Genomic DNA, 26,537 nt, shown 5'->3' on the forward strand with positions numbered 1-26,537 from the left:
ATATTGTGTGGCATACAAATGACCAAAAAAACAGATCTAAAGAAGGGTTTGTCAATCCAATAGTAATTAAGAGGATCTTAATTGCAGTGGACCTGTGATTTATGTCTGTGCAGCTTGATTGTAACACTGTGACTGCCTGGTGTGGATCATGCAGACAGCTCTTTCCCCCTAATTTTCTTCGGCTGGATCATTTTCCATACAGCCCTTTTCCATTCAGCGGTAAAATGAAAACTATGTCCTTTGTAACCAACTCTGGTATTAACATCAATTTGAACATTCCTAAGTAAGAACACAGGCAAATAGATAAGCCAAAGGGGGAAAAAGTAACTCCTACAACGAATGTGAACAATGTCCTTTTTGATGTCTGAGTTCTGGATCATTATCCTGCTTCTTTATCTGCTATTCCTTCTCCTGTTCAGTCCAAAACAAGAAATCCGAACAAGGACATAGGCTGGCCATAACCAAAACATCTTCACCGTGTTGTTCCTCCGAAGAGCCTTTGAGAGGTGAAGTTTAGATCAGGGAGGGGGGCACAGTAAGTTGTAGAGTAGCCAAAGTGGGGAGTGGCGGAAGGGGTAACTGGTGGGAAAGGGCTGTCACTGGGGATTGGGGCTGTCTCCAAACCTCCAGTCAAGTTTAAATCACACAGAGCTCCACCGACTTTCAGTTTGCATCCTCCTCTCCTCTCCTGTGCTCGTTCGCTCTGAGCTGCCCTCTGTCTCTCTCCTCCTCTTCTCTCCATCTGCCAGACGCTCTCCCCGTCAACCTTTCTCCTCCTGTGAGGCGTCTTCCTCTGAACATCTGCAAAAGCTTTTCACCCAAAAGAAATAAAAAAAGTTTTTTTTCTGAAGCCTTTGAGACACTGAGACACAGCAGTCACCATGGAGGCCATCAAGAAGAAGATGCAGATGCTGAAGTTGGACAAGGAGAATGCCATCGACAGGGCAGAGCAGGCTGAGTCCGACCAGAAGGCAGCGGAAGATAAATGCAAGCAGGTGAGACGTGGCTGATTGGTTTCAATAGGAAACCACAGGATAGATGAATTTTATTGATCTTTACTGATCCAACATGGACATATTCAAGTGCCACAGCTTAAGAACAAGATCAGACACATTGTTAAAAAAAAAAAAAAAAAAAAAAAAAAAAAAAAAAAAAAAATTAAATAACTCTAGATTACTTTAAACTTTATGAGCATTTACTATTTACAAAATCAAGAACTGAAATACAAAAATAAAATGAAGTAAATGCTGTTGACACAAAAAAATAACGTATTACAAGTTACAATTCAAAGCTACTGCAATAATTGTTTTATAATTTCACAAAATGTTGTTGATATGAGCAGGCTTAGTTGTCGAAAATTTTGTGTGAAATAATGCATGACAATTTTACATCTACTGAATTATTTCATATGTTTGTGGAGTACATTTTAAATATCATGGCATATATGAAAAAGTATTCGTATTGATATTAATGCCGACCATATTGCAACACTGCAGCATCATTGTTGTGTATTTTGGTATTATTTTATTTTATTTTGGAGTCTTTATAATCCGTGGATAGTTTGGTTATTTATATTTTTTGCTTTTTTTTTTTTTTTTTTAATCAAAATGTATTGTTTAATGAAAACAGCCCAATATGAGTAAGGGCTATTATCATATTATTGTTGATAAAACATATTTCAATTATCATCTGGTCTAAAACAATCTAATCATCCCTCATCAAAGCAAGACTGCTGAGGACCTCGACATAAACTGTGAAGTATTTCCCTGCAACACCAAATGCTGAATTGCAGAGAGCAGCTGATAATGAGCTCAGTGCTCTGTACTGGGCAGGAGAAGGTGGAAGATGTCCACAGAGAAGCACAAACCGAATTGCAGAGTGACGACTGCTTGACATCTTATCTACTGTGAATCAAAAGGATTAGTGAAGCCCTCAGGGATATTTCTGCAGGAGTTAAAACACACCATGTACAGCAGCTGTTGCTTTGACTCTTGTAGGCTGGTTTGTCCTGCATCCTTATCAAAAACCAAGGCCTGTACAATATAAAAGAAAACCTCACAAATTCCAAACATCCATATTTGGTGCTGCAGTTCTCCACCCTCAGACAGCTTGATATTTTCAGGCTAACTTAATGATAGAGTGTTTGCACAACTTGATACAAGCAAAGTAGTATCTGGAGATGTAATGGGATATTTGAGGTTTCTAAATAGAGGAAATTATTGCACAGTGGGAGGTGGTGTCGTCATTATGGTGGTACGAAAGGAATGCTATGGAGCAGGGAGTCAGGGGGGCGGGGGGCGGGGGCTTGGGCAAAGCCACGATCTCCATTAAAGCAAGTGGAAAGAATCCTCTCTGGTGGATAATGCCCTAATCGTACCCTCAGAGACCAGAAGAAGTGACAGTTGTCACTGGCACTGCACATATGGACTCACAGCATGTCTTCGGCATGAAAGAACAGTTAGCATGAAATCCTAGAAGATTATACAGAGCTCTTTAGTTTGTTAGGAGAGCAGGGGTACAGGCAGTGCTAAGAGATGCTTTCTTTGCTATTGTTAGCAAGATGAGGCAAACATCTGAGTGCAGTTAGGCTGACGGAGGGCACTGAAAATACACAAAACTAATGGACAACATCAACATCTATTACACAGAACATCAGGCGCAGGCTCCAGCAGAAATTAAAGGATTGGGTCACCCAAATTACAAAGAATCTTAAAAATTCAGCTGCTGTGTGTCTTAGTCTTGATAATCCGCAGACCTCATGGTGAATGGTTTACATTGAAGCTATGATTAATTATCAGCAGTAGTGGTATTTCTTTGAAATTTTCTGGCAGTGTGGCTGGCAGGATGCCAATGTGGGTGCCTCAGTTTTGTCCAGTCTGAAATCTCAACAACTATTAGATAGATTGCATGAAATTGTGGACAGACATTCATGATTCCCAGAATGACTGATGTCCAGATGTTTATCTTGCTTCACCAACAGATTAAAGAGTCTAAACATGTTCTAAATGGATCAGCACAACATTTTTCTACAGACAACCCAGCCCAGTATCTTGGGTGTCTATATTCAGCATGTCAGTCCATTAGAGGATACTATGTGTCACATTTTGCCTCCCCTAATCGTGGAAAGTACACGCATGTGTGACCAGAGTCAAAGAAGGAGGTGATGTGACGGAGGTCAGGTAAACAAAAGTAATAAAAAGTGATCAAGTTTGCAGAGAGAGCAGGTGAGGGTCAATTAGATGGAACAATCACAGGACTTTCACCCAAGACTAGTGTTTAAGTCTGTGAGAAAGGAAAAGTCAATGTGGATTTATTTTAAGTAACTTAAGAATGTTACATAACGTAACATATTTAATATGTTAAGTAATTTACATGAAGTAGCGTATGTAACCCGTAAAATTACTTATTTTGACCCAAATTATGATCTTTTCCTCAACCTATTTGTTTTTTGGTACCAAAACCTAAGGCCCTTTACCTTTCATGCCCACTGTGAGTAAAAACATGACACTGACACGGTAGCCTCTCATGGACTGATGGGTGTATTACACACTTTAACCTGATACCAGGTTGATTCATGGTACCCAGAGGATGAAACCTACAGACAACTGTGTTCCATGTATTTTCCTTAAAGCAGTATTGTGCCTAAAAACAGTTCCAAAGATCTTGTTTAAATGTCTTTTTCCAATTGTGAGCATTATAGACCAAATTCTATTCAATCAGGTAAACAAAAACAAAACTGTGGTCAGAAACTGTGTTGTTTTTTCATATTAACTTGTTATCACATAAAAATGTTAACTAATCAGCACCCTGATTGCTGTTCACCTGTCTGAAATATAATTAAAAAAGGTTCCACACATCAACATTCAAGTGTTCTGTAAAACAGAACACATATCATCCAGTCAAAAAAACGCTAGATTTGGTCATAGAAAGTTTAATTCATACTTACTTATACTGAGCAAAAACTTGTTTTGGTCTCTGACTTTCTGTGACATCTGCCCTCTTTCAGCTGGAGGATGAGCTGCTCGCTCTGCAGAAGAAGCTGAAGGGAACGGAGGATGAGCTGGACAAGTACTCGGAGGCCCTGAAGGACGCTCAGGAGAAACTGGAATTGTCGGAGAAAAAGGCCACGGATGTGAGTTTACCACAAAGACGCCATCTGAAACACATTATTCACATCACAGTGGAACACTGCATCTTCTGCCCTGTATAGTATCAATATCCATTCATTTGGATGGACTGAACAAAATATCCCTCCATGACTGAAAAAAAAATTCCAGAGACACAAGCTCCTATCTGTCTAAATTAGTTTAAACAAAGTCACTGAATGAAGAGCACTCAGTTTGAGTGTTGCTTCTTACGCAACCCCAAAAGGCGAATGTCTGAACTCGTCTAAATAGTTTTGTTTCTAACATGACAAAACATAACAGTTATGTGATTAAACACTGACATTCAGAAAATATATACATGATATAATGAAATAGGAATGAAGTCAAGAGGACCTTTATGCCAAAGAACTGCCATCAAATTGAGACTGAAAACAGGCTGAAAACTCCCAACTTTCCCACTGCGACTCAGCACCAAACACTGACAACCCTAAAATAAATCCTGTAATGACTAACTTGTATCTTCTCACCCACATAGTGTTGAGAATCACCAAGTTATTGGTGGCTTACTGGGGTCTGTAACTGAGCTATTTCTCAAGCACAAATGAAACTTGGCCAGCCCATAGCTGACCAGGAATCCCAGGAATGCAGCTTAAGCAAACAGAGAACCCCATACTGCAGTGTCTAATGAAATCAATGCTCTGGCCTTTTTTTAGGGTGGAGATATTATACTCTGCTCTGGCTAGCCTTACAGTACATATACCAAGTCCATCAACAGTGGAATAAGTAGATAAAAACCATCTACATTTATGTCATGTATTCACTGCTCAAACATATCTTTACCAGTAAAATCTCAGGTAATGGCACATGTGAATTCTCATCTCTTATCCTTTTATTTTTAGTCTTTTGTAGGTAGCCTACCTAGATTTGATAAATGACTGATGGTTTCAACTTTGATAATAACGATAGAATGAAATCTAATATATAGCATCAAATAATAGGACTCCACACTGCAGCTCTAAGTGAAGCAGGTGAGATAAGGCCACAGAGGTTAAAGGTGACAACAGAAGATTTCTGTCTCAGATGACCTCAGATCAGTTGCCTCCGGATCTGTATTTTGCACCACTTCTTCTAATGTGTTTCACACTGCTGATGGGGGATGCTGATCCATGTAAATGTGATACAGGGACAGAAAGAGAAAATAAATCCAGGCTTTGCTCTGAAAAGTGGGGAGGAAAGAGGAGGAGGAGGAGGAGGAGGAGGAGGAGGCAGCGGCAGAAAGGGGGGCTGAAGAAATGTGCCACCCGATGGCTGTGGGTCATGTCTGCAACCAAAACAATTTACATTCCAAACAACTGCAGGTCAACAACCCCTATTGAAGAGGATCATAACCACCCCGCCCTTGACCCTCCCTCCTCTCCTTCTAGAAGTAGATATTTGGACCTTCGGTTTCTATACAGTTTACAACTTTCCTCTCTCGCTTTCATTCAGACATGTTTCTCCTTTTTCTCTTAGACACAGCCACATCCAATCATATATGATTCACTTTGAGTCATACTAGATCTGAAACAGACTATTGACTCATACAGTACCCTTTCTCCCTCGATCTCCTCTCCCTTTAATCAGGGCAGGAAAAGGCAGTCCGAGCAACACCTTGCGTTTGCCATATAAGTCCACAATAGAAGATCCAGACTTGCACTCACACAAAAAGTGACATTACGCACCTCTTTTGTGGAGGAAAAGAGCAGTCCCTTCCCCTCCTAAATCCTGTGATGTCATCCGAGACAGGCTTCTTCACAGGATTGGAGGATCTCGCCATAAATTTCCTGAAAACTCCCAGCCCTTTTTTCCCCATCCCTGCCCTGCACGTCCCTGATTTCCTGCTCGAGAAAAAAAGTTCTCCACGGAGCCCGCAACTTTGACGCAAATCAATAACTTGCAGGATCCAGATAACTTACATTTTGGGCTCCCCCTTTTTTTGTTCGCTTTTTATAAAAACCAAGTAATCGAAATAATGGAGGTGGTGAAGAAGAAAATCCAAACCCTCCAGCAACAAGTTGATGAGGCAGAAGATCGTGCACTGGCAGTACAAAGGGAGTTGGACACTGAACGGGAACTACGCGAAAAAGTGAGATAATTTATCATTAAAACCAACTTTAGACACATTTATTTGTTTATATGTAATGCCCACATACCTGTCGAGCATCTTTGCCGAGAACTAAAGACTTTACAACGCTGTCAGCGTTGGACGACATTCAGGGATCAAAATACGCACATAGCGCTTGTCTAAGAACTTTTAAAATGTTCCCGCGTATCCAAATTGAAGATTTGTGATTTTCTTATCTTATTAGATTCAGCCTAATCGTTTCATGGACAAGTTGAGGCATCATAGCCGCATTCGCATTCCGCAGACTTTTTGTTCGGCTGCTATTATCTAACGTTAACCCGCCCCATATCTGCTGAAACACCTAGAAATGCAACGAGCCTCCTCGGTTTCTTATAAACTGTCAGCTTGGGTGTTTACATGTTAAGTGATTGTGGGTTTCTAACGTTTTAAAAAGTTTAAGACGCATATATGGTTTGTCAAACATCCAAACGTCTTCATTCCTCTCGCCCTGTGAGCTTTTTGATTGAAAACCAGGAGCCCACACTCCTTCCTCCTCCTCCTCCTCCTCTTCTTCCTCTACACAGGAAAAAGAAGACATGGTTCTCTGTGATATCAGTCCTGCAGGAAACAGGCTGAGAAGAAGTAATCTGTTGTTCCTCCAAACATGCATGGGTTTACTTCTTTTTTTTTTTTTTTTTAAAGAAAGAAAAAGGAGTTCAGCCAGCTGTGTCGCATCAGATAAGTCAGGGTTTAAACTGTGACTCTGTGTCAGCATCTTTTTCAAGGTATGGGGTCAAACTGTAAAGTCAAGCTGATCATGGTTGCTAAGAGTGAAACTGACTGCTTGAGAAAAAGAAAACAGGAAGAGCTGCATTTCCAGACAAATTCATAAATAGCTTTCATTAAAAAGGTCATCATATTCAGACCATTTGTAACTGTAACTAGTCCTACCTTAGCTTCAGTTTACATGAGACCTGCACAATCTATTAACAACCTTAAAAAAATAATATCTTTTAAATGAGCGACTTTCTATATATATATAGCTGTTTTTTGGTTTTTTTTAACATTTAGCCTAAATAATATCCTTTCTGTTGTGGCAGCAGCATGTATCCTAGCTGACCTCTGACCCCTCTCTCTGTGTGTTGCTTAAGGCTGAGGGCGATGTGGCATCTTTGAACCGCAGGATCCAGCTGGTGGAGGAGGAGCTGGACCGTGCTCAGGAGAGACTGGCCACAGCTCTGCAGAAACTGGAGGAGGCCGAGAAGGCTGCGGACGAGAGCGAAAGGTCACAATCAGCACAGATGTGTAGACCCTGATTTATTTATTGTGGCCATAGTGCTGTGAGGCCATTCGGCTCCACTTATCAGAGGAATTTGCTGTTACCCTGTAGGCAGCCTGAATGTTCAAATGGCATCAGAACCAGCGCAAACACACATAATTGAACTGGCAAAAATAACCCTCATTTCCATTGGTTGAAAACTGTGAGGAAAGCCTAATGGAATGTGTTGATCATCCCTCAGAGTACTTTTTCTTTTTTTTTTTTTAGGAAAATAACTTTCATTTCAGGAGTACTTCTTCCTAACCCTGTGCCACTGATAAACTGGCGAGACATATTTTTGCTGTGTGCAGTGGTGAAGTCTGCAAAGCTGCTGGTTGTGGAAACATTTACTTTTCCATAGAAATGTAGACATGTAAAGCTTATGCTGAAAAGCAACCACAAACAGCCCACAAATTACCTGCAGCTTGAACAATACCGCATGATTATGTAATAGCTTCCAATTTTTTTTTTTTTTTTGTTAAGCGGTTATATTCAAGATTGCAGATGTCATTTAGGCTTTTAAAATTGCTCATTGGCAGTTTCCCAAGTATTTTGAAAATATTAGGGCTTACGCAGGGCAATTTACCCCCTAAATTTGAGATACAGTCAGAGTTTTAACTAAGGTTGTGCGTCTTTCTCGTCTTTAGAGGCATGAAGGTGATTGAGAACAGAGCCATGAAAGACGAGGAGAAGATGGAGATCCAGGAGATGCAACTCAAAGAAGCCAAACACATTGCAGAGGAGGCCGACCGCAAGTACGAGGAGGTACGGACACAAGGGATCGCGTTCCAGATGATTTTCCGTTTCCAATAACAAATCTGATGTCATCTTTCCTTTGGCTCAACTGTGATTTCACGTCTTTTTAATGACAGGTTGCCCGTAAACTGGTGATCCTCGAGGGTGAACTGGAGAGGGCAGAAGAGAGGGCAGAAATTGCAGAACTGTAAGCACAAATATGGAGAAAAAAAAAGTTCCATTAAGACTTGGAGGCATGATTCAATTGATACCAACAATATTAAATAAAACATACTTCCCTTTTCCTTCAGTAAGTGTGGTGACCTGGAAGAAGAGCTGAAGAACGTCACCAACAACCTCAAGTCTCTCGAGGCTCAGTCTGATAAGGTCAGTTTCTGACAGCTCGCTGCTTGACCTCAAATTAACTCCACAAGTTCATACTCATAGTTGTAGCCCCGTAATACCACTCAGCTGTTCCCCTGGAGTCACAGAGTGCACAGTGCCTTGCTAAAGGGCAATTTCATGTTTTATTTGCTGTGTTTTGAAGTTTTGCCTATTTAATTCACCCGCCTGTACATGTCGTGAATGAGTTTAAGACTGTAAAAATGTCATAGAACATTCTTGAAAATGGATAAATGTCATGTAGTATTAAATATTGATATAATTTACAACCATGGTTTTGGGCATGAAAAGGTGGAAGAACAACGTTTCACAAACAAACACATTGTAAAATGTAGTGTTTTGGCAGTAAATTGATGACCCATTTTTCTCTGTGTGTAGTACTCTGAGAAAGAAGACAAATACGAGGAGGAGATTAAAGTCCTGAACGACAGACTTAAGGAGGTAAATTCATGTCTGCTTCAGCTACCTGCGCTCTCTACGGTAATCTGTGTCCAGATGATGAATATGTTTCTTTGTTTTTTCAAAGGCGGAAACCCGTGCAGAGTTTGCAGAAAGGACGGTTGCTAAGCTGGAAAAGACCATAGATGACTTAGAAGGTACGCTTTATTTCATTCCTCCTTTTCACGCCTTTATTGAATCTTTTTTTATTCTTCATCTTTAATCTGACCTCTGTGATTTCTCTCTTTCTTTTCCTGATTTCCCTCCACGGCCCTCATAAATCTGCATTTTCCTCTGAACCTCCTCCACCTGCTCTCTCTCTCTGCCCTTCGACCTGCAGACGAACTGTACACTCAGAAGCTGAAGTACAAGGCTATCAGCGAGGAGCTGGATAATGCCCTCACTGATATGAACACCTTGTAGACATTGCATTTAGCTGATGATGTTTTCACTTTCCCTTTGTATCTCTCTGCCTTATGGGAAGCACTTTGTGTCTTCTTTTCTCCCCCTTTGCTTTCACCGCTCCTTTCTCCTTTTGCATTGAACTGAAGCTCAATAAAGATATTTTTCTCTTTTACCCTTTTGTCTTCTGTCATTCACTTAAATCTGCTTTTCACCACTCTGCCGCTGTAACAGTTTCTGTATTCTGCCCTCTATGAGAAGGACAGATTTTAAGGTCTATATGTTGCACACAATTATGTTTCTTAAAACTTGATCTGCTCTAAAATTAACCATATTTTATTTGCATATGTTATTGCACTTTTGTGATTAAGCCATTGTATTTTATATCTGCTGCTATTTTTTTTTTATTGCAGAGAGCCTATCACACGCAAAAGAGGAAAACGTAGGAATGCACCAAGTCCTGGACCAAACACTGCAAGAGCTCAATAGCTTGTAAAACGCCAAGACAAAAATCAAGCAATAAAAAAGAAAGCTTTGTTTTATAAAAGATATTTTCTACATGCCATCCATTCTCTGTAATTTCACTCTTCTTCGTGGTTGTTAAACTCAATGTCATCCCCCTTTTTTGATATTTATGTTTCTTTTGTTTCATTTCCCTTTTAAAAAAAAATATTTTGGGTCCATATTATTTCAGTTTCAGTACTGGAAATTGCATTGTAGAACAAACTCTGAGCACAAATAAAACTGATGACGATGATAATGGTGACACTGATGCTGATGAGGAAGTGAGTTTTATCTGTTTTATTGATTGTGTGTTCTCTTTAAGTATGAGCAGTTCCGCATATGTGTTTGTGTGTGTTGTCGAGGTGATTTCAACACAGTCATAAACAGTAAAGGGGAGTTAGAGCTTATCCCTCAGCTTGCGTGTGTTAACATGCACAGGGTTTTTTGTGTTCCACTAAGACCGTGAACTTGCTGTAATCTCTTTCCTCCAACAACAGTAACGTCACTGAACACTGGTTTTATTTTCATGAGCTATACGGCATGTTATGGACATTTCAATTTCAGTATTGAACTCAGCCAACCTTGCAAACTTCCTGCCATATATTGGTATTAGTTATCCAAGAAATAAATTAGTATGATGACCACATTTATCAATTAAGTTTCACACTGAAAACAGTGATTTCTACTAAACCACCGATGATTGATAAGAAACCCCATGCACCAACAAAGGCCGTGTGATATGACAAAAAGTTTTGAAAACTACAATTTGGTTGAGATTTTTCTTTTCTTGTCAAAAATTAGCAAACTCGAAAACCACGGTTAAACCATAACATGTATTAGTCTTGCCATACATTTTTTACTTCAGTTAAAGAAAAATAAATATCATTCGCAAAAAATATTCAAAGCATCAAAAGCCAATGGACTCACTAAAGAAGTAATAGGAATGGTGTTAATATATGCATCGACAACATCAATGTCTGCAAGACATAAATACACTGAATACACAGACAACATACAATGCTATTCCCTCCCCTGGTTACAAGATTATGATTTCACCATATATGGACATATTGCTACATGCAACCTGCACACGCATACAGGTTCATGTACAGTACAAAATATACCAAATTAGTATAACATTTTCATAAATAACTAATTAAACTTTTATCTTTAAGCTGTTTGGTTGTTGTTTATTTATTACTTGCTATAACTCTTATACATATGTTGTAATAAATGATGGTAAAAACTGATGTACAATCTTCTTTGGGGAGGACCCCTACCAAATACAGGCACCTAAGTCTTCCACAAAGTCAAGGAAAACAATGCCTAATGCCCTTATATGTAAACAAACCTACATTTACACATACACATATGTACACACCACTTTACGGTTGTTGTAGCACTTTCAGTGACAAATAGTGAATCTATACTAATCCCTCATATTTTGTGCATTGAATTTATAAGTAAAATCTTAACCTGCATTGCATGAAAGAAAATTGCAGACTAAGGCATTTGAGGACTTCCTACTTTCCACCCTTGCTGACCAGGAAACGCCCACTGGTCCAAGTCAGAGATAAACTGCTGTTGAATTCCGGGCCAGCAGGGGGCGTCATCTCCGCGCAGTCACATCGCTGCTTCGCCGGGCGGGATTTCCGCAATAATATCAAGTATGGCGAAAACATACGACTATTTGTTTAAATTACTCCTAATCGGCGACTCTGGTGTCGGGAAGACCTGCGTCCTGTTCAGGTTTTCAGAGGACGCCTTCAACTCAACGTTTATCTCCACAATTGGTGAGTTTTATTTTATTTGATTATTTTATTTTTTTTTGCGATGGAAACGGTGCCGCTGTGTGTTTACACTACGCCAGCGGTCCCGTCTATTTGCTGGGATGCTGGCCAGGAAAATTGGAGGTAAATAAGTTTCCTTTTTGTCGTTTGTTTGAACAAAGTGCGCAATTAATTCAAATGGCACCAGTGAAATCAAACCGTTGGTAAGGTTTTGGTAGCGTTTCCACTCCTCTCTAGAAATGTTTGCGTTGTCTTGTAGACTCATGCCGGGTGGCTCTCCTGTCAGCTAACGTTAGCCATTAGACCCCCCCCCCCCACCACCACCACCACCACCTCTCCGACTACATTCACGCAACACACCGGAAAGACCCGATATATAATCCCTCTTTTATCCCTGCAGGCATCGATTTCAAGATTAGGACGATAGAGCTCGACGGCAAGAAGATAAAGTTACAGATATGGTAAGTTTACATCCTTTTAATGTGGCACATTTGACATGATGACAGCGGTTGGTCAATATTTGTCTAATAAAATATGGGTGGCACACACTTGAAACAGGATACGGCTCCCTGCAGGTTTTTTGGGGGTGTCTGCAGTTCCTACTCGTGTTTTATAAAAGGAATTATCGGCTATACGTCATTTAATTGTTCAGAATAAAATTTAGGGAAAAGTTCCTAATTTGTAGTTTTAACAATCGGTTTCAGTTTTTGGCTCTGCTTTCTGTCTTTAGTGGCAAAAATCGCAGCCAATAAAATTCCTCAACTTACTTCCACTTTTCTTCTGTTTAGAAGAATCTCGTACCTCCCTGCCATATCGGCCTATTCAGACAAGTCTATTGAAGATTAACCAACCTCAACCTTTCAATGTGTCCGTGTCAGACTTAACTCCGGTGGCAAATTGATGGAAACTTTTCCAGTAATTTGCGCATACGCTGTGTTTTGTTATTTGTTCTCAAACTCTGACATTTCTCCCTCTTTCAGGGATACAGCTGGTCAGGAGCGCTTCCGAACAATCACAACAGCCTACTACAGAGGGGCAATGGTGGGTGTCTTCAAAACACTGACAGGCAAATGTGTTTAAAATCCCCACAGCTCTTCATCTGTATTTATCGCAACACGCGTGATTTACTGTTTTTTTTTTTTTTTTTTACAGGGCATCATGCTTGTCTACGACATCACCAACGAGAAGTCTTTTGATAATATCAAAAACTGGATCAGGAACATAGAAGAGGTACATACTCGTCAAAATATAATCTCATTTACGTGCTTGTTACCTTCTTTAAAAGTCTCAATGGCACTGTGGGGCATTATTTAGAATTAAATTCCTCTTCAACTAATCCAGCATGCATCATTTGATGTGGAGAAGATGGTCCTCGGCAACAAATGCGACATCAATGACAAGCGGCAGGTGTCCAAAGACAGGGGGGAGAAGGTGAGAAGTTTGACTGAAGTTAAAATACCGCATAGTCATAGGGCTACATTTTGTAATAAATAATGTAGTTGTTGCATCATACTGGTATAACATGAAAAAAAAAAACATGTTGTCAAAGTCTTAACTGTATTTTCCTCCCATTTTCTTTCAGCTTGCGCTAGAATTTGGAATCAAGTTCATGGAGACCAGTGCAAAGGCCAACATCAATGTGGAAAATGTAAGCAGCCACTCTTCCTTCAGGGAGCAATATCATGAACATCATGATGCATTTTATGAGTTGCATATCTTGCAAAGGATAACATTATCTAAAACGCACTCGCGTTGCAAACTTTGATTGGCTCTTACTGGCCTTTTGGTGCCAACAGGCCAGTAACAACCTACCAACTCGCTCTGCCTAAACTTTTACCGACCCTGAGCCATTGGGCCAGTGGTTGTGTCAGACCCTGACATTTGTATTCGTTTTGTTTCACAGGCATTTTTGACACTCGCCAGAGACATCAAGTCAAAAATGGACACAAAATTGGTAAGAAAAACTCTGAAGAATTTTAAAATGTTCCCAACTTGTGGAAAAGCACATGGGGGTTTATGTACAGAAAGTTGCTGAACCATGTGGAAGTAGCCACTTCGCAAATGATTAATCAGTAACTGTTTTATTTTTTTTTTTTGTCTTACTGCAGGAGGGCAACACGCCGCAGGGAAGCAGTCACGGAGTCAAGATCTCAGAGCCTCAGAAAAAGACCAGCTTCTTCCGCTGCAGCCTTCTCTGAGGACCGAGACCTTCCACACTGGCGGCCCGCTGGCTGGACATAAATGGACTGTGCTCGCTCTGAGCACTTCCTCCCTCTTTTCCTCTTTCCCCCCCGGCCACGGCCTGTCCTCCCGCTCTACATAAACCATTATATTGTCAGTAAGCGGAGGACTTCCCCTCCTCTCTTCCTCTTCTGAAAGCTTCCAGGGGTGCGTCTCTTCCTTTTTTTAAGGAGATCTGTTGTCTTCATGGGTCAGAGTACTTGGTTGGTAGAAGGACTCGGGCCAGGAGCATTATCCAGATGTTCCATTTCACACAAAAGACAGGCTCTTACTTCTGTGTCTTTGTTCCACGCACTCATATTTCACACAGCCAGTAGCACAACCAAGGGTGAGAAATCATTTGATTAATGTGATAGTTTTGGGATTGGAATACAAATGTGATATTTAGATCTATTTTTAATAGTGCTCTTTCCCTTTTAGATGTGACAAATGTCAACCAGAGGCTGATAGGCTTGAACTCCACTGAAACAGAGTTGCACATGCTTTCTTTTTCATTTCAGCTGCTGAGAATCTTATCAACAACAGTCAGGGATCAGAGAAAAATTGGATTGGAAGGTTTTTCACTTGAGTTCTGCTCTTTGGTTTTCATGCAGTCCTCGACAATCGTTTAACGTGACTAAAAAAATTGTGTTTCATGATGCCCCGATCACTGCCTGCGAGTCTTTTCAGCCTCAGCTCTTGCCTTTAAGTGCTGGAAAGTAGTTTGGTAATGTGTCAAAAGATCAGCTGAACATTTTCCAACAGGGTGGCATGCTTCTGTAAATGCCATCTCTGATTTGGTAACCGTTTAGCAAGTATTGGATATGCAAAACTTTTTAGTACACTGTAAAAGTGACAATGTGCTTGCACTGCGTTCGTTGTTAGCCTTTTGCACGTACACTATTTAGGAGAATATCTGGAAGTACTTCCCATATAATTACTTGTCTGCTCTTAACTGGCTGTGTAATGTAAATTCTACCTTTCAATTAAGTACACTGTAAAAGATTCATTTAAACTTCAAAAAAATTCCCTCAAACCGAAATAATTGTCCTCAAGTCCAAAACTTTCACTTTACTGTCACACTTCAGACAAAGAAAAGCAGCAAAGTCTCGCATTGGAGAAGCTTAAACTAGCACGTGTTTTTACTGCTTGAAAATTTATTTAAAATAGTCTACTAAAATAGTAGTTTATATTCTCTTACTCAAGGGATCGTTTCGGCTCCAAGTAAGATTGATTTTTGAAAAGTTTAAGCTGTTAATTTGATTTGGGAAGTTATTGTGTCAGCTCTGATTCACAGTCGAGCTAAATGATGTCTCTGGTTATTTGCTGAGCAATTAAAAATCACTTGAGGTCTCACACTGAAAGGCCCCTCCTCCCTCTCCCCCTGCTGTCCATACAGCTCTCCTTGCACTTTACCAGTAAATCGTGTCGTGTGTGTAGTCTGTGCCAAGTGATAGTTTTGCGATGAAACAATACGATTGCTTATTTAAAAGAAAACCGTTTGAGTCTCGGTAAAATAATGGGCATATAATTCAAAAATTTTACAACACCTACTTACAAAAACCTTGATCTCCTCTTCTATTTCACTGCTAGCGATCCACTGTCCTGATATTAGTTCACTTAAAAACATTTCCCTAATTCCAGTGTAATTTATTTTAACAGTATGTATGTATAAAATAGAAATAAGCCTCTGTTTCTATGCTACTGCCCTGCCAAAATTGTAGTTTAACAGTGATGTTTTCTTGGCTTACATGAAAGCTGGCTTCGCCGAAGCTTAAAGGTGGTTTAATTTGTAGTGTTCTACATTTTCTCGTGTTGGTGGTTAATTGTGGTCCTTTAGTTTGACAGCTAGGTGGCGGCAGAGGCACGATATGCATCTCAGATGGCCACCAAAACTTAAAACTATTATCAGTATTTTTTTTTTTTTAGTACGAACACAAGCCACATCTAATTTGAAACGTGTGATGCAAATATGTACCCTCTGCTCGTATTTAACTCTGATGTTGAATCTCAATGTCTCTACTGTACCTCGTGGTCCCTTCTTACATTTGTTGCCAGTCTGAAAATCAAGTTCCTATATGCACAATTATCGAGGGGGAATCTGTTTTTTGCATGCATGCACCTTTTTAATTTGGGACCTCATGACGACCATGACCATTTGTCTTAACCGTTAGTTCTGTCATAGGTGAGCTATGCATTGTGAATCTTGGACCTGTGTTTTCAGACATACTCGTAGACCTGTACAGTTGAATGTATGGGCTTTTTGTTACTTTTGTTTTTTGTCATTCACTGAGCCAAAACGAGCACATGCTGCGTTTATAGAAAATTTAGCACGATGGAGGGTTGTTGAGCAGGAAGGAGTCGGGATGCGGAGATAGTGCTGTTGTCTCGTTGGAGTGATTACCGTAGCTTTAAGTCATGAACAGAAATGTTTAGGGAGCAGACTTTAGTGGGAGTCGATCTGTATCATTTTTCGCTGAAATGGTATTTCCTCCTTGATTTTTGTTTTTAAAACATATCTTTTTCTTAAGATTCCTACCACATGTTACAATATACTGAACATCCCTTTTTACAGCCATATTTTCATTCCATCGATTGTGAAGTACACGGGGAGAAAAATACATTTTGGAAAAAAGTAGAAAAAAACCATTGTAAATATCACATTGAAAAAAAAAAAAAAGAGATCTACTTAAATTGTACTGTACTTTCTAAACCCATATAAAATATATCTACAGTTTGTAGATATGTGTACTTTTGATTTAATAAAATAAGATTATAAAATTCAGCTTCTGTGTTTGGTTTTTTTTTAAATTTTTGCTTTTGTTTTTATTGGCTCAATATTGGAGGAAAATTCTGTCAGTTGACCCCATTCAGCAACAATGGAGCTCGACTACCTTCATAACAAATGGCTCTTCCTTTGTTGGACAGCTATGACCCACTGGAAATTTTCTGGCATGTGTTTCTTTTATAGTCGGCTGTAACTGAACCCCTTTCAGATACAAAACACAAATCTACTGTTGATGGTCATAATTAATGAGCCTTATCGTGATGGACTGGCTGATGCCTCCACCTGATGATAGAGCTGCAGTCGTACCGATGACAGCTGTTATTTCTGTAGCTGCAATTACCAACAAAATACATGTATTTAGACTCGGACTAAAAACAAATCAAAACTCTACAGTAATAAAGACTATAATCTCTGAAAATTAGGACTTTATTTACAGTTTAGAAAAAAATTAAACGATCAACAGTGGTCACAATTCTCGCATATTCACAAGATGCAATAGTGTGTGTTGTTTTTTTTTGGTGCACATGTAATAATTTGTTAACTTTGTAGACATTCTGCAATATCAGTCCATCCTTTGGGGCTTCGTCATCGCTTCATTACCTTTCTATATCCTTATGTGGAAGGTGCTGTGAATGATTAAATGCGGCAAATAAGGTCAGTAAATGCACACCATGTTGTAATCATTGACAGATGATAAATTAACATGTTTTATGTATTATTTTTCATGGTAGATAACCCTACCACCGGCTTACCTGAGGAAGTCTGGAGCTCTGACAATCATGTGCTGGAAGTCCTCAAGCGACAGTCGGCCATCGTTGTCCAGGTCAGCCTCATCGATCACCTTCTCACTCACCATCCTCACCTCGTCCTCCGTCAGCTCGTTACGAGTCAGCTTGTTCAGTGTCTTTTCCAGGTCCGACTTGCAGATAAAGTCATCATTGTTAAAATCTGGAAAAAAAAATATCAGTGAATTAGTCAATGATTTAAGACATTTTTCAATTCTCTCAAATAGGACTGCTAGTTTTCTTTGTCTTCTATGATGGTGACCTAAATATATTTCTGTTTGTCACTTAATTGATCGAACAGAAGAAGCAGTTTACATATTTCAACTTTGCTTTATAACAATAACTTGGATAAAATATTTTTCTGTATCATTTTTGCAGCTTATTGTAAGTTTTGTGTATGTTATATTGACTCGGTGAAAAGAAAAAAAAACATTCACACAAAACACCCAGTGCTTTGTCAGAGCCCGTCCTATTCGTGATAGAGCCTCGATGCTATATCTCTGTGTCACCTGCCTTTCTTTTTCTTCTTTATCGGTCTGAATATTGAATGAAAAGTTTCTTTGACCCCCCCCACAGTCATGTGTATGTAAGCTCTTCGTTCGTCAGGGACACTGGTGGAAAGCACAAAGTGGGCTTTGACAAGCTTGTTGCCTGGAATAATTACGCATTAGTAATGTTTAAAGTCCCAGAAACCTCGTCTTTAAAAACCTGGTCAAATTCACACACTGCACTGCTGACTGGTTTTGACTGTACTTCTTTTTTCTGTTGATGTTTTTTTGGCAAACAAATGGAATAAGTTATATTTGTTCATGCGTAGCACATTTTACTTATAAAACATGACATATTTCCTTATTTTGCTTAATATCAATGTTTTATGTTCATTTCTCCATTTTCTTACCTTAAATGTTCAAACTCAGTTTAGCATAATTTCAGAAGTATTTATCCATCCATTATCTATACCCGCTTTAACCTGAACAGGGTCATGGGGGGGGGAGCTCACATTGGGCGAAGGCAGGGTCCACCCTGGAGAGGTCACCAGTCCATCACAGGGCCACATAGTGACAGATGGAAACAAAGACCATTCACGCTCTCATTCACACCTAAGAGCAATTTGTAGAACCAGAGAGGCACAGAGGGAACATGCAAATTCCACACAGAAAGGCCCAGGCCTGTATTTGAACCCAGATCCTTTTCACTGTGAGGTGACAATGCTAACCACTGCACCACTGTGCTGCCCCAGAAGTATTTAAAGAAATTAAACTTATTTCAATAATTATTTTTACACCTACAGCAAAAACATTGAAGTCACTCTTCACAAAACACACTTAAAACTGGAACTCCTTTCCTCATATGATTTAAAACAAAACTACCTCTTCCTTCAATATTTTACCATAAATTTTGAAAGCGTAGTAGGCCTTGAGGTCCCGCGGAGCCATCTCACTGAGGACTGAAAACATGTCCAAGAAGTCATCCAGGGTCATGTTTCCTTCTCCGTCCTCAGAGAAAACCTCAGCGATCCTCTGACGAAACGGGTTGTCCTGAACGGAGGGGACACCAGAACTCTTTAGAACAGTCTAAATGAATATATTACAATGTAAACACTCATAATTACAAGCTTGTGCTTGTAGAATCACGTAGAAAACGTAGAATCGGGCTATTACAAGATGTGTATTTTGTGTGGACTTTATTTAGAATAATGAATGACTTCAAAGGAAAGCATTAATTTGACCGGCTCACTCTCCCTTTCTCAGGGCATGTCTGTGAGCAGCGTGTGAACATCTGTTTACCTCACTGTCATTGCTTAAAGAGGCATATAATTGACCCATTTCCAACAAGTGTGCCCTCTGGGACCCACCAGCATTCTTCAAGTTTAAAGGAGTCGGGTAACGTATAACCTTTCAAAGAATTCTGTCGATTAGTTGGCCATTAATTATGGATTGGGAACACAGGGAGAGAGCGGGTCTGGAGGGTGTGTGTGGACCAGCGGGTCTACCTTCAGCTCTGGCATGCTGCCAATCAGCTCATATGGTAACTTCACATCTGGGTGGTTGGTGTAGTCAAGAGGAACGAGCTGCGGTGCCAAATCCCGATAACGGTAGAACAGTCTATGGGAGGTTTAAAAAATTTACTTTCAGTATCGAATGACAAGATATCTTTTATGTTATTTAGTTTTGCATTTTGAAGGGGCAGCTGGTAGGAAAGAAAAGTTAAGTTAAAAAAAAACTGTTCAGCTACAGCCACTATTTTCACTGAAATACTGAAAACTTGTAAAGAATTTTATGATTTTTTTTTTTCAGTACAGTAACGTTCTGAAAAGCATGATTTTATCCCCCGTGTGATCTCGGTGGTAGCCTGCCCCACGGAAGGACAGGTCTCCGGATAGTGTAGTTTAGAGTTACGGTACAGTATTGTGCAGAACAGAATAAAATTAAGCTGAATCCGCTGTGTTACATTAGCAATGACTCAGAAGTAACAAGGTTTGGTGCCACTTCAATACAAGCACAAACAAAATACATATTTTTGTTTTTATTTTCTTCACTGGTGGGTAGATCTACGAAAGGAGGAGACAAATAAAATAAACGTTGCTCACCTGAGAATTTCTTTTCTTGTAAAATATGTACAGTCCTGCAAATATAGTCAGATTATGCCAGTAAAGTGTAGTTATTACACATAAAGAATCTGTTGTTTTCATGGAGCATAGTGCCTAATTATGTGATACAGCGATGGAAAAACAACCCAGAAAATGTTCTCAAGTAATGATAGCAATGCAACATTATATAAACACTGTGCACAGATGTGTTTAATTATTTTATATACTCGAAGGAAGTTTCTGCCCATGTAAACTAACATTTTCTATGACATACCTGTGTTTTTGTCTAAAATATTAATCTGACAGACACAATATTTCCTAGTAAAAGAAGCATCAAGTAACTAATATCAATCATCAGAGTAAATTAAATTAATTACATATATCAGGTTTTATATAGCATAATTCAAAATCTTAAGAAGTTGATTTAAAAACACTTCATGTTAAAATATTCTCTCTAACTTTGGACCTCAAATAGCCTGATTGAGAATTACTTCACTGTACGACTTTTATAAACAGTCATTTTGAAATAAAATCTGCAAACGCTATCAAGAAAGCATCAACCGAGTACACTACTTCCTATTAAGGGTTGTGCCATATGACTCAGGCTGTTCCTAAGCAAATGTAAAGGAGTCTGATTTGTTTTGTTTACAGATGCCTGGTACTCAGGAAAAGTCCCATTTAACCCGGGTGCGGCTCATTTGCAAAGAAACACCAACCTGATAGGCGTCTAGCTGCTGTGCTGAAAAGATGGTTTGTTTATTCCCCATGTCTGAGCACCCAAACATCAAGTCTCAGGTCCATCGTTGCTCCAATATCAAGTGCTTTTTTTTAGGGTGGGTATGTCAGATATGAAATACTGGGACAAAGGAAAGCCAGAGCCAAAGAGGAGATCAGGTGTCGGGCTGCCACCGGGCCCTTTGGTCCCCACTATAATGGCAGCATTTCATCGTTTTCTCCATTGTGAATAGCAGCCCCTTTGACAATGAATAAGGGCTGTTGTCCAGCATCATGCCAAGTGGTATCAACCCCCTTTAGTGCCACTGTATGGCCAACGCCTCGTTCGCTGCTCGGGTTACACTCTTTAGAGAGAGGGCTTTGTCGTGGGCAAATAGAGTTTATGATGGGAGACAAGTTTTGTTTCAGCTGAGAGCTTGATTATTGTAAATCTATATAATGTTCAAGTACATTTTCATGTTCAGGATTAGGTCAGGGTTTACATACCTGACCTAAAACTGAAGTAGCGAATGTTTTTACATTGCAAAAGAAGTGCCTTTACTTTACTCTGTTGCAGAAAAGAACTTTCGCACCACGAGAATGAATATTTGCTCAGTGGTTTTGATGTTTAAATGTTACCATTTAAAACAAATTTCTGTAGACTTGCTTCTTTGTTTTTACATCTTCCTGTAGGTCATAATGAGGTTTTTTTTTTTTTTCTTTTATTGTAGACGTACATTTGGTACAACGTGTTTACAAAATTACAAATTTACATTTAAAATCCTGTCTCACTTTGGAAGCGGAATATTACTTGTAAGACTTGTTGGGACAATCAAAACCATTGGACACAATCCTCAATAGGATGCAGTCTAAAACAGAAACAACAACAGCTAAAAAAAAAATAAACATAAGCTTCACAAGGTTTGTAAATCAGCATTTATATTTTTTACCAGTATACTCACGAGCGCGTTAGAATTTCTAGGTACATTTAAACATGACGATGTTTTATTATTTCAGGCATGTCATCTGCGGGGAGGAAGGCTCCCAAGTAAATGGTCCTCAAGTCTTTTTGCTATCACACAATGAACCCCCTCACGGCTCTGTTTCCTCCACTCAGTAGCTGTTCTTCACCCAGGAGCACAACAGGGTCCTCTGGTGGCACGGTGGAGACTGAGTCGGCAGTGGCTGCTTTTCTGTATCTGATCAGTTGTATTTCAGAGAGTATAAATCTACTCTGTGTACATTAGTGGCAGCATGTGAAGATGCATCAGTCAATACTGTGCAACATATTACAGATATATTTACATATTGTTTTCTAGTAGACTATATATTGTTACATAAAGTTAGAGGTATTCTGAAACACATTAAACCTTCTAAACTTGTCTGTGTAGAAAGTGTGATTATAGTAAATCAATGCTCATGTGTCCTTAACCTCAAAACATTCTATCTTTCTATTGACAGGGATTGTTTGGGAACCACCACCAACATACTGGGTCACTGCTCTGGCGTGGGGGAAGTGCAAAATCTCTCCAAATGGAAGCTGCAAAGTCCTGCCGAAGCCTGCTTGTATGAAGAAGACAGGGCCTATCTGACCAAGGTAAAACATCCCCTTTATGTTCTTCCCACAACAGCAGGAGTTTTTTATTTAAGCACATTTATGAACCATTACTGACTATTGTATGTGTGTGGACATAAAACCTTGCAATGCTTTCCCACCTTAAATCGGCATTCCTTAAATCAAATTGATATCCTCTCAATTTCCGTAAAATTTTAAGCTTTGTGTAAATAAATGTTGCAAACAACGTTGGACTGAAGGATCTGTATGAACAGGCCTGTTGTGATAATGGTTAACTGTATTCAGTCACTAATTTTTACATGTTTAGTTTTCTATGTTGATTTTTAGCAAAATTGGCAGAAATTACGGCTGTGCAATTTCTTTTCAAATAAATTCAGTGACATCTTTTGATTACAATATTTATTCTGAAAAAAATAAACATTCACAAAAAACAAACACATACAAAAAATATACAAATGAACATATTTTATGGGAAATTACTTCCATCACTGTCATATATTATAATTTATAAATATTTACAAATATTACAAGATCACATTTTGGACTCGGCACATTACTTATGAGTTGCAAATAACAGCCAAAGGGCAGTTTGTCGTCAATTTATCAAAACCCTATTTACATTAATTTTGAACAAGTATCTGTGCAGCCCGACAGCGGTGAGTAGCTTGAGGTCAGTGGCAGCCACAGCTTCCAGCCACCATGTCATTATACTGTTTCAACACCACGTTCTCATCGTCGTCAAAGTAGAGCAGGTTGATGGAGAAGAGTTTGTCGGGCACGCAGCACGGGGTCTCGATGCTTTTGATCAGCCTCAGTGCGTTGATGATGGACTGGACGGTGGCGTGGTTGGTTGGTTTCATGTTCTGACCCAGAGGGAACGGGCAGGAGCCTTTGCAGTGGTAAGCATTGTAACCCCTGGGAGAGACAATCCAGCCCGACCACCCGATCTCCTCGAAGTCCACATAGAGGGGCAGGTGCTGGCAGGTCATGGACGCACGGTCCTCCTCGCTGTGGTCCAGAGACCGAGTCCTGCGGGAAGGTGGATCTGACAGGGGGGCCTCAGGATGGCTAGAAGTCACAGTGGTGTCATTTGAATCTGGTGAAAGAAAGTAAAACTTTTCATTAGGAAACACAATGGTTAATATGTTCTAAGAGATGCAGTATGTTCTCTAAATACAAGGGGATGGAGTAGGGATCCTTTAAAGAGTTTAACACCCTGTGTTTCCTCTAGTCTCTAAAATTCTTATCTACACCCCTGCAGTAAGGCCACAAAAAACTTTCACTACCATTGGCCATAACCTGATTAATCAAATGATATCAAAGTTGACTTAAATCTCACCTGAATCCTGAAGAGAAGTCGATTGGCGGCCGTCGTCGGTGAAGAGGACCAACATGGGCTGTTTGCTCAGATGGTGGTTTCGTCCTGAAGCAAAGTGGATGACCTTCATATTAACCCGACTCCCGCCGAGTGACCGAACCACCACATGGAGCCCCAGGTTACTGCTTTCATTTACCATCCAGGAACGGACCTTCAAGAAGATCATCGGTCAGTTCTTCTACGCTGTCCTCTGTTTGCTTACAGCAGTTCATGCAGGCTTGAAAGAGAGAATGATACTTACTGCGTGTGTGATGGTGAACACTTCCCAACCAGTAGAGTGGATTGGCGTGAGTCGAGAAGACAGCAGCTTCTTCTCTTGTGTATGGTTGTGTTTGCTACTGCTAAGCACCTGATAAACACTGACCTGAATGAAACAGAATAAATGTAATCAATACGACAGAAACTTCCAACAGTGAGATGCATTTGAGTGCATTTCATTTTAACATTCAACCCTCAAGATGATTGATCTCCTTGATTTATATACCTGGCAGAAGTGAAGTCTGTTGAATGCCATAGTGGCTTGAGGCCACAGCTTGAAGAGATGGAGCTCTGCAGTGAGAATCTTCTCCGTTCTTGCGACCGTGGACAAATTGAACCTGAACTCCACCTGTTCGCTGCGCACTGCAATGTAAATTACATCATTAGAGACCACAGCAGACGTCTACAGCAGCCCGTTTCAAACGCATGCACGCAGTAAATTAGATCTTACATTTGTCAAAGAAACTGCGCACAGTATTCCCTTCCAGAAGATCCGGGTCCCTGGTGAGTCCGTTCACATCAGCCACTGTGTTGTACAGATCGAGCATGTACTGAGGTGGCTCCTTGTGTCCATGGACGGCAGGGGTGTCCTCCATCCCGAAAACTCCCAAAAGTCTCTTGATAGCAGCTGAACGGACTTCCTCTGGCTTGTTCTCGACGGGGAGAGCCAGGTTGTTGAGCGACGGCCGTGCAGCGGCGGTGCACACTAACGTGGCAAAGCTGATCACAAACGTCAACATCTCGTCAGTGTGGGTAGATTACTCGTGCGTCAGTGTCCTCGAACCACAGCAATTTGGAGTTGGAGTGACTGAGGAATTCTGGAAGCTCGACTTTTTATACGAAACGCTAGTGTTTCGTCTTCGGAGCCCCCTAACACTTGTTAAACAGCAATAAAGATGCTATTTGGTCGCAAATGTAAATCACCAATCAGCGAATGTAAAGGGAGACTAATGTCGCTGTTAACAAGGTGTGAACCCGACTGCTGATTTTATTCAAGCCCATTGTCTTCACGTCTGGCCCTGAGGGCTCGAATAAACTGCCTTGAGCCGCTGAAAACCTGGCTTCTTATTAACGAATATGTTGTTGTGGAATATTTCTGTCTTTACAATATAATTTATAAGCGACAAAAATGAAGGAAAGCTGCGGACAGAGTGAGGAGCTAATCTCCTGAGGAAGCGTATTCCCAGTGGGAAATAACTGCGCCTAAATGAATCCATTAATTTAGAATAATGGGCACAGTGTCTCAGGTGGAAAACAATTACTTGGATAAAGAGATGGGTGTCACCGGCTACACTTCCTGAGATTTACATAACCGTTGGATAATCACCAAATTTGCAGTTTTATTTTAGAAAAAAAAGTCCCAAAGACCATCTGGCTTACCGCTTCCATGGCATTGATGTAGGCTACTTAAAATATATATGCATATCAGGATCTCTACAGAGGATAGTCATTGAGGAACAGTACTTATCGGGTACTTGGATAAAGAAGTGTGTGTCATTGGCTACACATAACCGTTAGATAATCACCAAATTTGCAGTTTTATTTTAGAATGGCATTGATGTAGGCTACTTAAAATATATATGCATATCAGGATCTCTACACAGTTTAGTTATTGGAATACAGTAAACTTCCTAATTTAGATTGAGGAACAGTACTTATCTGGTACTGGTGAATTTAGATGAAGTTTACCCTCCACCATCTATCTAGGCTACAAACAGAAATATTAATGATTGTATCCCTCTAATACGAACCCTGAATTTAGAAGAGTAAATCCAGCTTTAAACTCGCTTTTTTTTTTTTTGTATCTATTTTTCAAAGCCACCTTATTTCTTGAAATTCAGAAATGGCGCACTGTGCCATTTGCTGCCTTTAATCTTTATGCACAATTACGCACAAGCAAAAGATACACTGACACTGAAAAAAGTTGGTTTCCCTCACTGTCATAAACATTTAGGGGATCAAAGTTTTTTTCTACATGACACCTTGCACGTAAGTCATAAACCTTTTTCACTTTAGAAGAAACAGAAAAGTGTTTTTTCACACGTCAATATCAAAATAAGGAGCTATAAACTACTTCCACGTGTGTTTTTTTCAAAGCGGTAATTTAAGTTGTTTGGCTTTGGTCCTTTATAGTGCTATTCAAAGCTTTATTCTGGTCCTTTGAAACTTCATGAGGGATTTTTAGCATTTTTTTATTTTTTTTTTAGTTACTGAATGGTTCATGGAGAAGGGGAAACGTCTGAAGTGGGTAAAACGTATTCATGTCATGTGTTTTATGATGACCCTGATATTGAATGATATTTCAATGATTCTCATATTGTCTTAAAGCTTAAAACACAATCTTCCAATAGGCTACATTGTTTGTACTTTAAATTGTTTTCCAAACTCATTCGCAGACCGGGCAAACTTAGCCCGGTTGATGTATTGCA

General features: G+C 39.8%; 4 protein-coding genes across 6 annotated transcripts; 2 read left to right on the forward strand and 2 right to left on the reverse strand.

The window, feature by feature from the left end:
* The first annotated feature begins 753 nt into the window (after window positions 1-753).
* Window positions 754-10,271, forward strand: LOC138203157 (tropomyosin alpha-1 chain). Of its 3 annotated transcripts, none has more exons than XM_069157820.1 (9): window positions 754-995; window positions 4,007-4,132; window positions 7,362-7,495; window positions 8,176-8,293; window positions 8,401-8,471; window positions 8,575-8,650; window positions 9,044-9,106; window positions 9,192-9,261; window positions 9,919-10,271. In XM_069157820.1, the coding sequence occupies exons 1-9, from the start codon at window positions 882-884 to the stop codon at window positions 9,999-10,001; spliced, it is 855 nt and encodes a 284-aa protein (XP_069013921.1). In that variant the 5' UTR covers window positions 754-881; the 3' UTR covers window positions 10,002-10,271. The 3 variants fall into 3 exon arrangements, with proteins under 3 accessions (XP_069013921.1, XP_069013923.1, XP_069013922.1); XM_069157822.1 differs by lacking the exon at window positions 9,919-10,271 and adding an exon at window positions 9,444-9,666; XM_069157821.1 differs by lacking the exons at window positions 754-995; window positions 4,007-4,132 and adding an exon at window positions 5,914-6,231.
* Window positions 10,272-11,657: 1,386 nt separating this feature from the next.
* On the forward strand, window positions 11,658-16,823 carry LOC138203158 (ras-related protein Rab-8A). Its single transcript, XM_069157824.1, has 8 exons — window positions 11,658-11,802; window positions 12,200-12,260; window positions 12,780-12,840; window positions 12,952-13,029; window positions 13,141-13,230; window positions 13,382-13,447; window positions 13,703-13,753; window positions 13,908-16,823. Exons 1-8 carry the CDS (start codon window positions 11,679-11,681, stop codon window positions 13,995-13,997), a joined length of 621 nt encoding a protein of 206 aa, XP_069013925.1. The 5' UTR covers window positions 11,658-11,678; the 3' UTR covers window positions 13,998-16,823.
* Window positions 16,824-17,224: 401 nt separating this feature from the next.
* On the reverse strand, window positions 17,225-21,115 carry cib3 (calcium and integrin binding family member 3). Its single transcript, XM_069158057.1, has 6 exons — window positions 20,899-21,115; window positions 20,183-20,217; window positions 19,586-19,697; window positions 18,983-19,130; window positions 17,560-17,755; window positions 17,225-17,433 (listed from the first exon to the last, which is right to left on the reverse strand). Exons 1-6 carry the CDS (start codon window positions 20,965-20,967, stop codon window positions 17,412-17,414), a joined length of 582 nt encoding a protein of 193 aa, XP_069014158.1. The 5' UTR covers window positions 20,968-21,115; the 3' UTR covers window positions 17,225-17,411.
* Window positions 21,116-23,143: 2,028 nt separating this feature from the next.
* Window positions 23,144-24,848, reverse strand: admp (anti-dorsalizing morphogenic protein). The gene is made up of 5 exons (XM_069158004.1): window positions 24,560-24,848; window positions 24,335-24,471; window positions 24,092-24,214; window positions 23,807-24,001; window positions 23,144-23,557 (listed from the first exon to the last, which is right to left on the reverse strand). The coding sequence occupies exons 1-5, from the start codon at window positions 24,846-24,848 to the stop codon at window positions 23,144-23,146; spliced, it is 1,158 nt and encodes a 385-aa protein (XP_069014105.1).
* Between the last annotated feature and the right edge of the window lie 1,689 nt (window positions 24,849-26,537).

The sequence above is a fragment of the Embiotoca jacksoni genome, unplaced genomic scaffold, assembly GCF_022577435.1.
Source record: "Embiotoca jacksoni isolate LCO1_2020_lvr unplaced genomic scaffold, fEmbJac1.0.p SCAF_22, whole genome shotgun sequence".
NCBI lineage: Eukaryota > Metazoa > Chordata > Actinopteri > Embiotocidae > Embiotoca > Embiotoca jacksoni.

What these genes read in the sequence shown, in the direction of transcription:
- LOC138203157 (XM_069157820.1), top strand. Translation starts at nt 882, where the DNA reads ATGGAGGCCATCAAGAAGAAGATGCAGATGCTGAAGTTGGACAAGGAG. An exon ending in AGGGCAGAAATTGCAGAACT is followed by an intron (nt 8,472 to 8,574) that starts GTAAGCACAAAT and finishes CTTTTCCTTCAG; the next exon opens with TAAGTGTGGTGACCTGGAAG. An exon ending in TGAACGACAGACTTAAGGAG is followed by an intron (nt 9,107 to 9,191) that starts GTAAATTCATGT and finishes GTTTTTTCAAAG; the next exon opens with GCGGAAACCCGTGCAGAGTT.
- cib3 (XM_069158057.1), bottom strand. Translation starts at nt 20,967, where the DNA reads ATGTTTGGGTGCTCAGACATGGGGAATAAACAAACCATCTTTTCAGCA. An exon ending in AGCAGCTAGACGCCTATCAG is followed by an intron (nt 20,218 to 20,898) that starts GTTGGTGTTTCT and finishes CTATATTTGCAG; the next exon opens with GACTGTACATATTTTACAAG. An exon ending in AGAGCTCCAGACTTCCTCAG is followed by an intron (nt 17,434 to 17,559) that starts GTAAGCCGGTGG and finishes AATCATTCACAG; the next exon opens with CACCTTCCACATAAGGATAT.
- LOC138203158 (XM_069157824.1), top strand. Translation starts at nt 11,679, where the DNA reads ATGGCGAAAACATACGACTATTTGTTTAAATTACTCCTAATCGGCGAC. An exon ending in CCTACTACAGAGGGGCAATG is followed by an intron (nt 12,841 to 12,951) that starts GTGGGTGTCTTC and finishes TTTTTTTTACAG; the next exon opens with GGCATCATGCTTGTCTACGA. An exon ending in CAAAAATGGACACAAAATTG is followed by an intron (nt 13,754 to 13,907) that starts GTAAGAAAAACT and finishes GTCTTACTGCAG; the next exon opens with GAGGGCAACACGCCGCAGGG.
- admp (XM_069158004.1), bottom strand. Translation starts at nt 24,848, where the DNA reads ATGTTGACGTTTGTGATCAGCTTTGCCACGTTAGTGTGCACCGCCGCT. An exon ending in TGTTCACCATCACACACGCA is followed by an intron (nt 24,002 to 24,091) that starts GTAAGTATCATT and finishes ATCTTCTTGAAG; the next exon opens with GTCCGTTCCTGGATGGTAAA. An exon ending in CTCTTCAGGATTCAGGTGAG is followed by an intron (nt 23,558 to 23,806) that starts ATTTAAGTCAAC and finishes GATTCAAATGAC; the next exon opens with ACCACTGTGACTTCTAGCCA.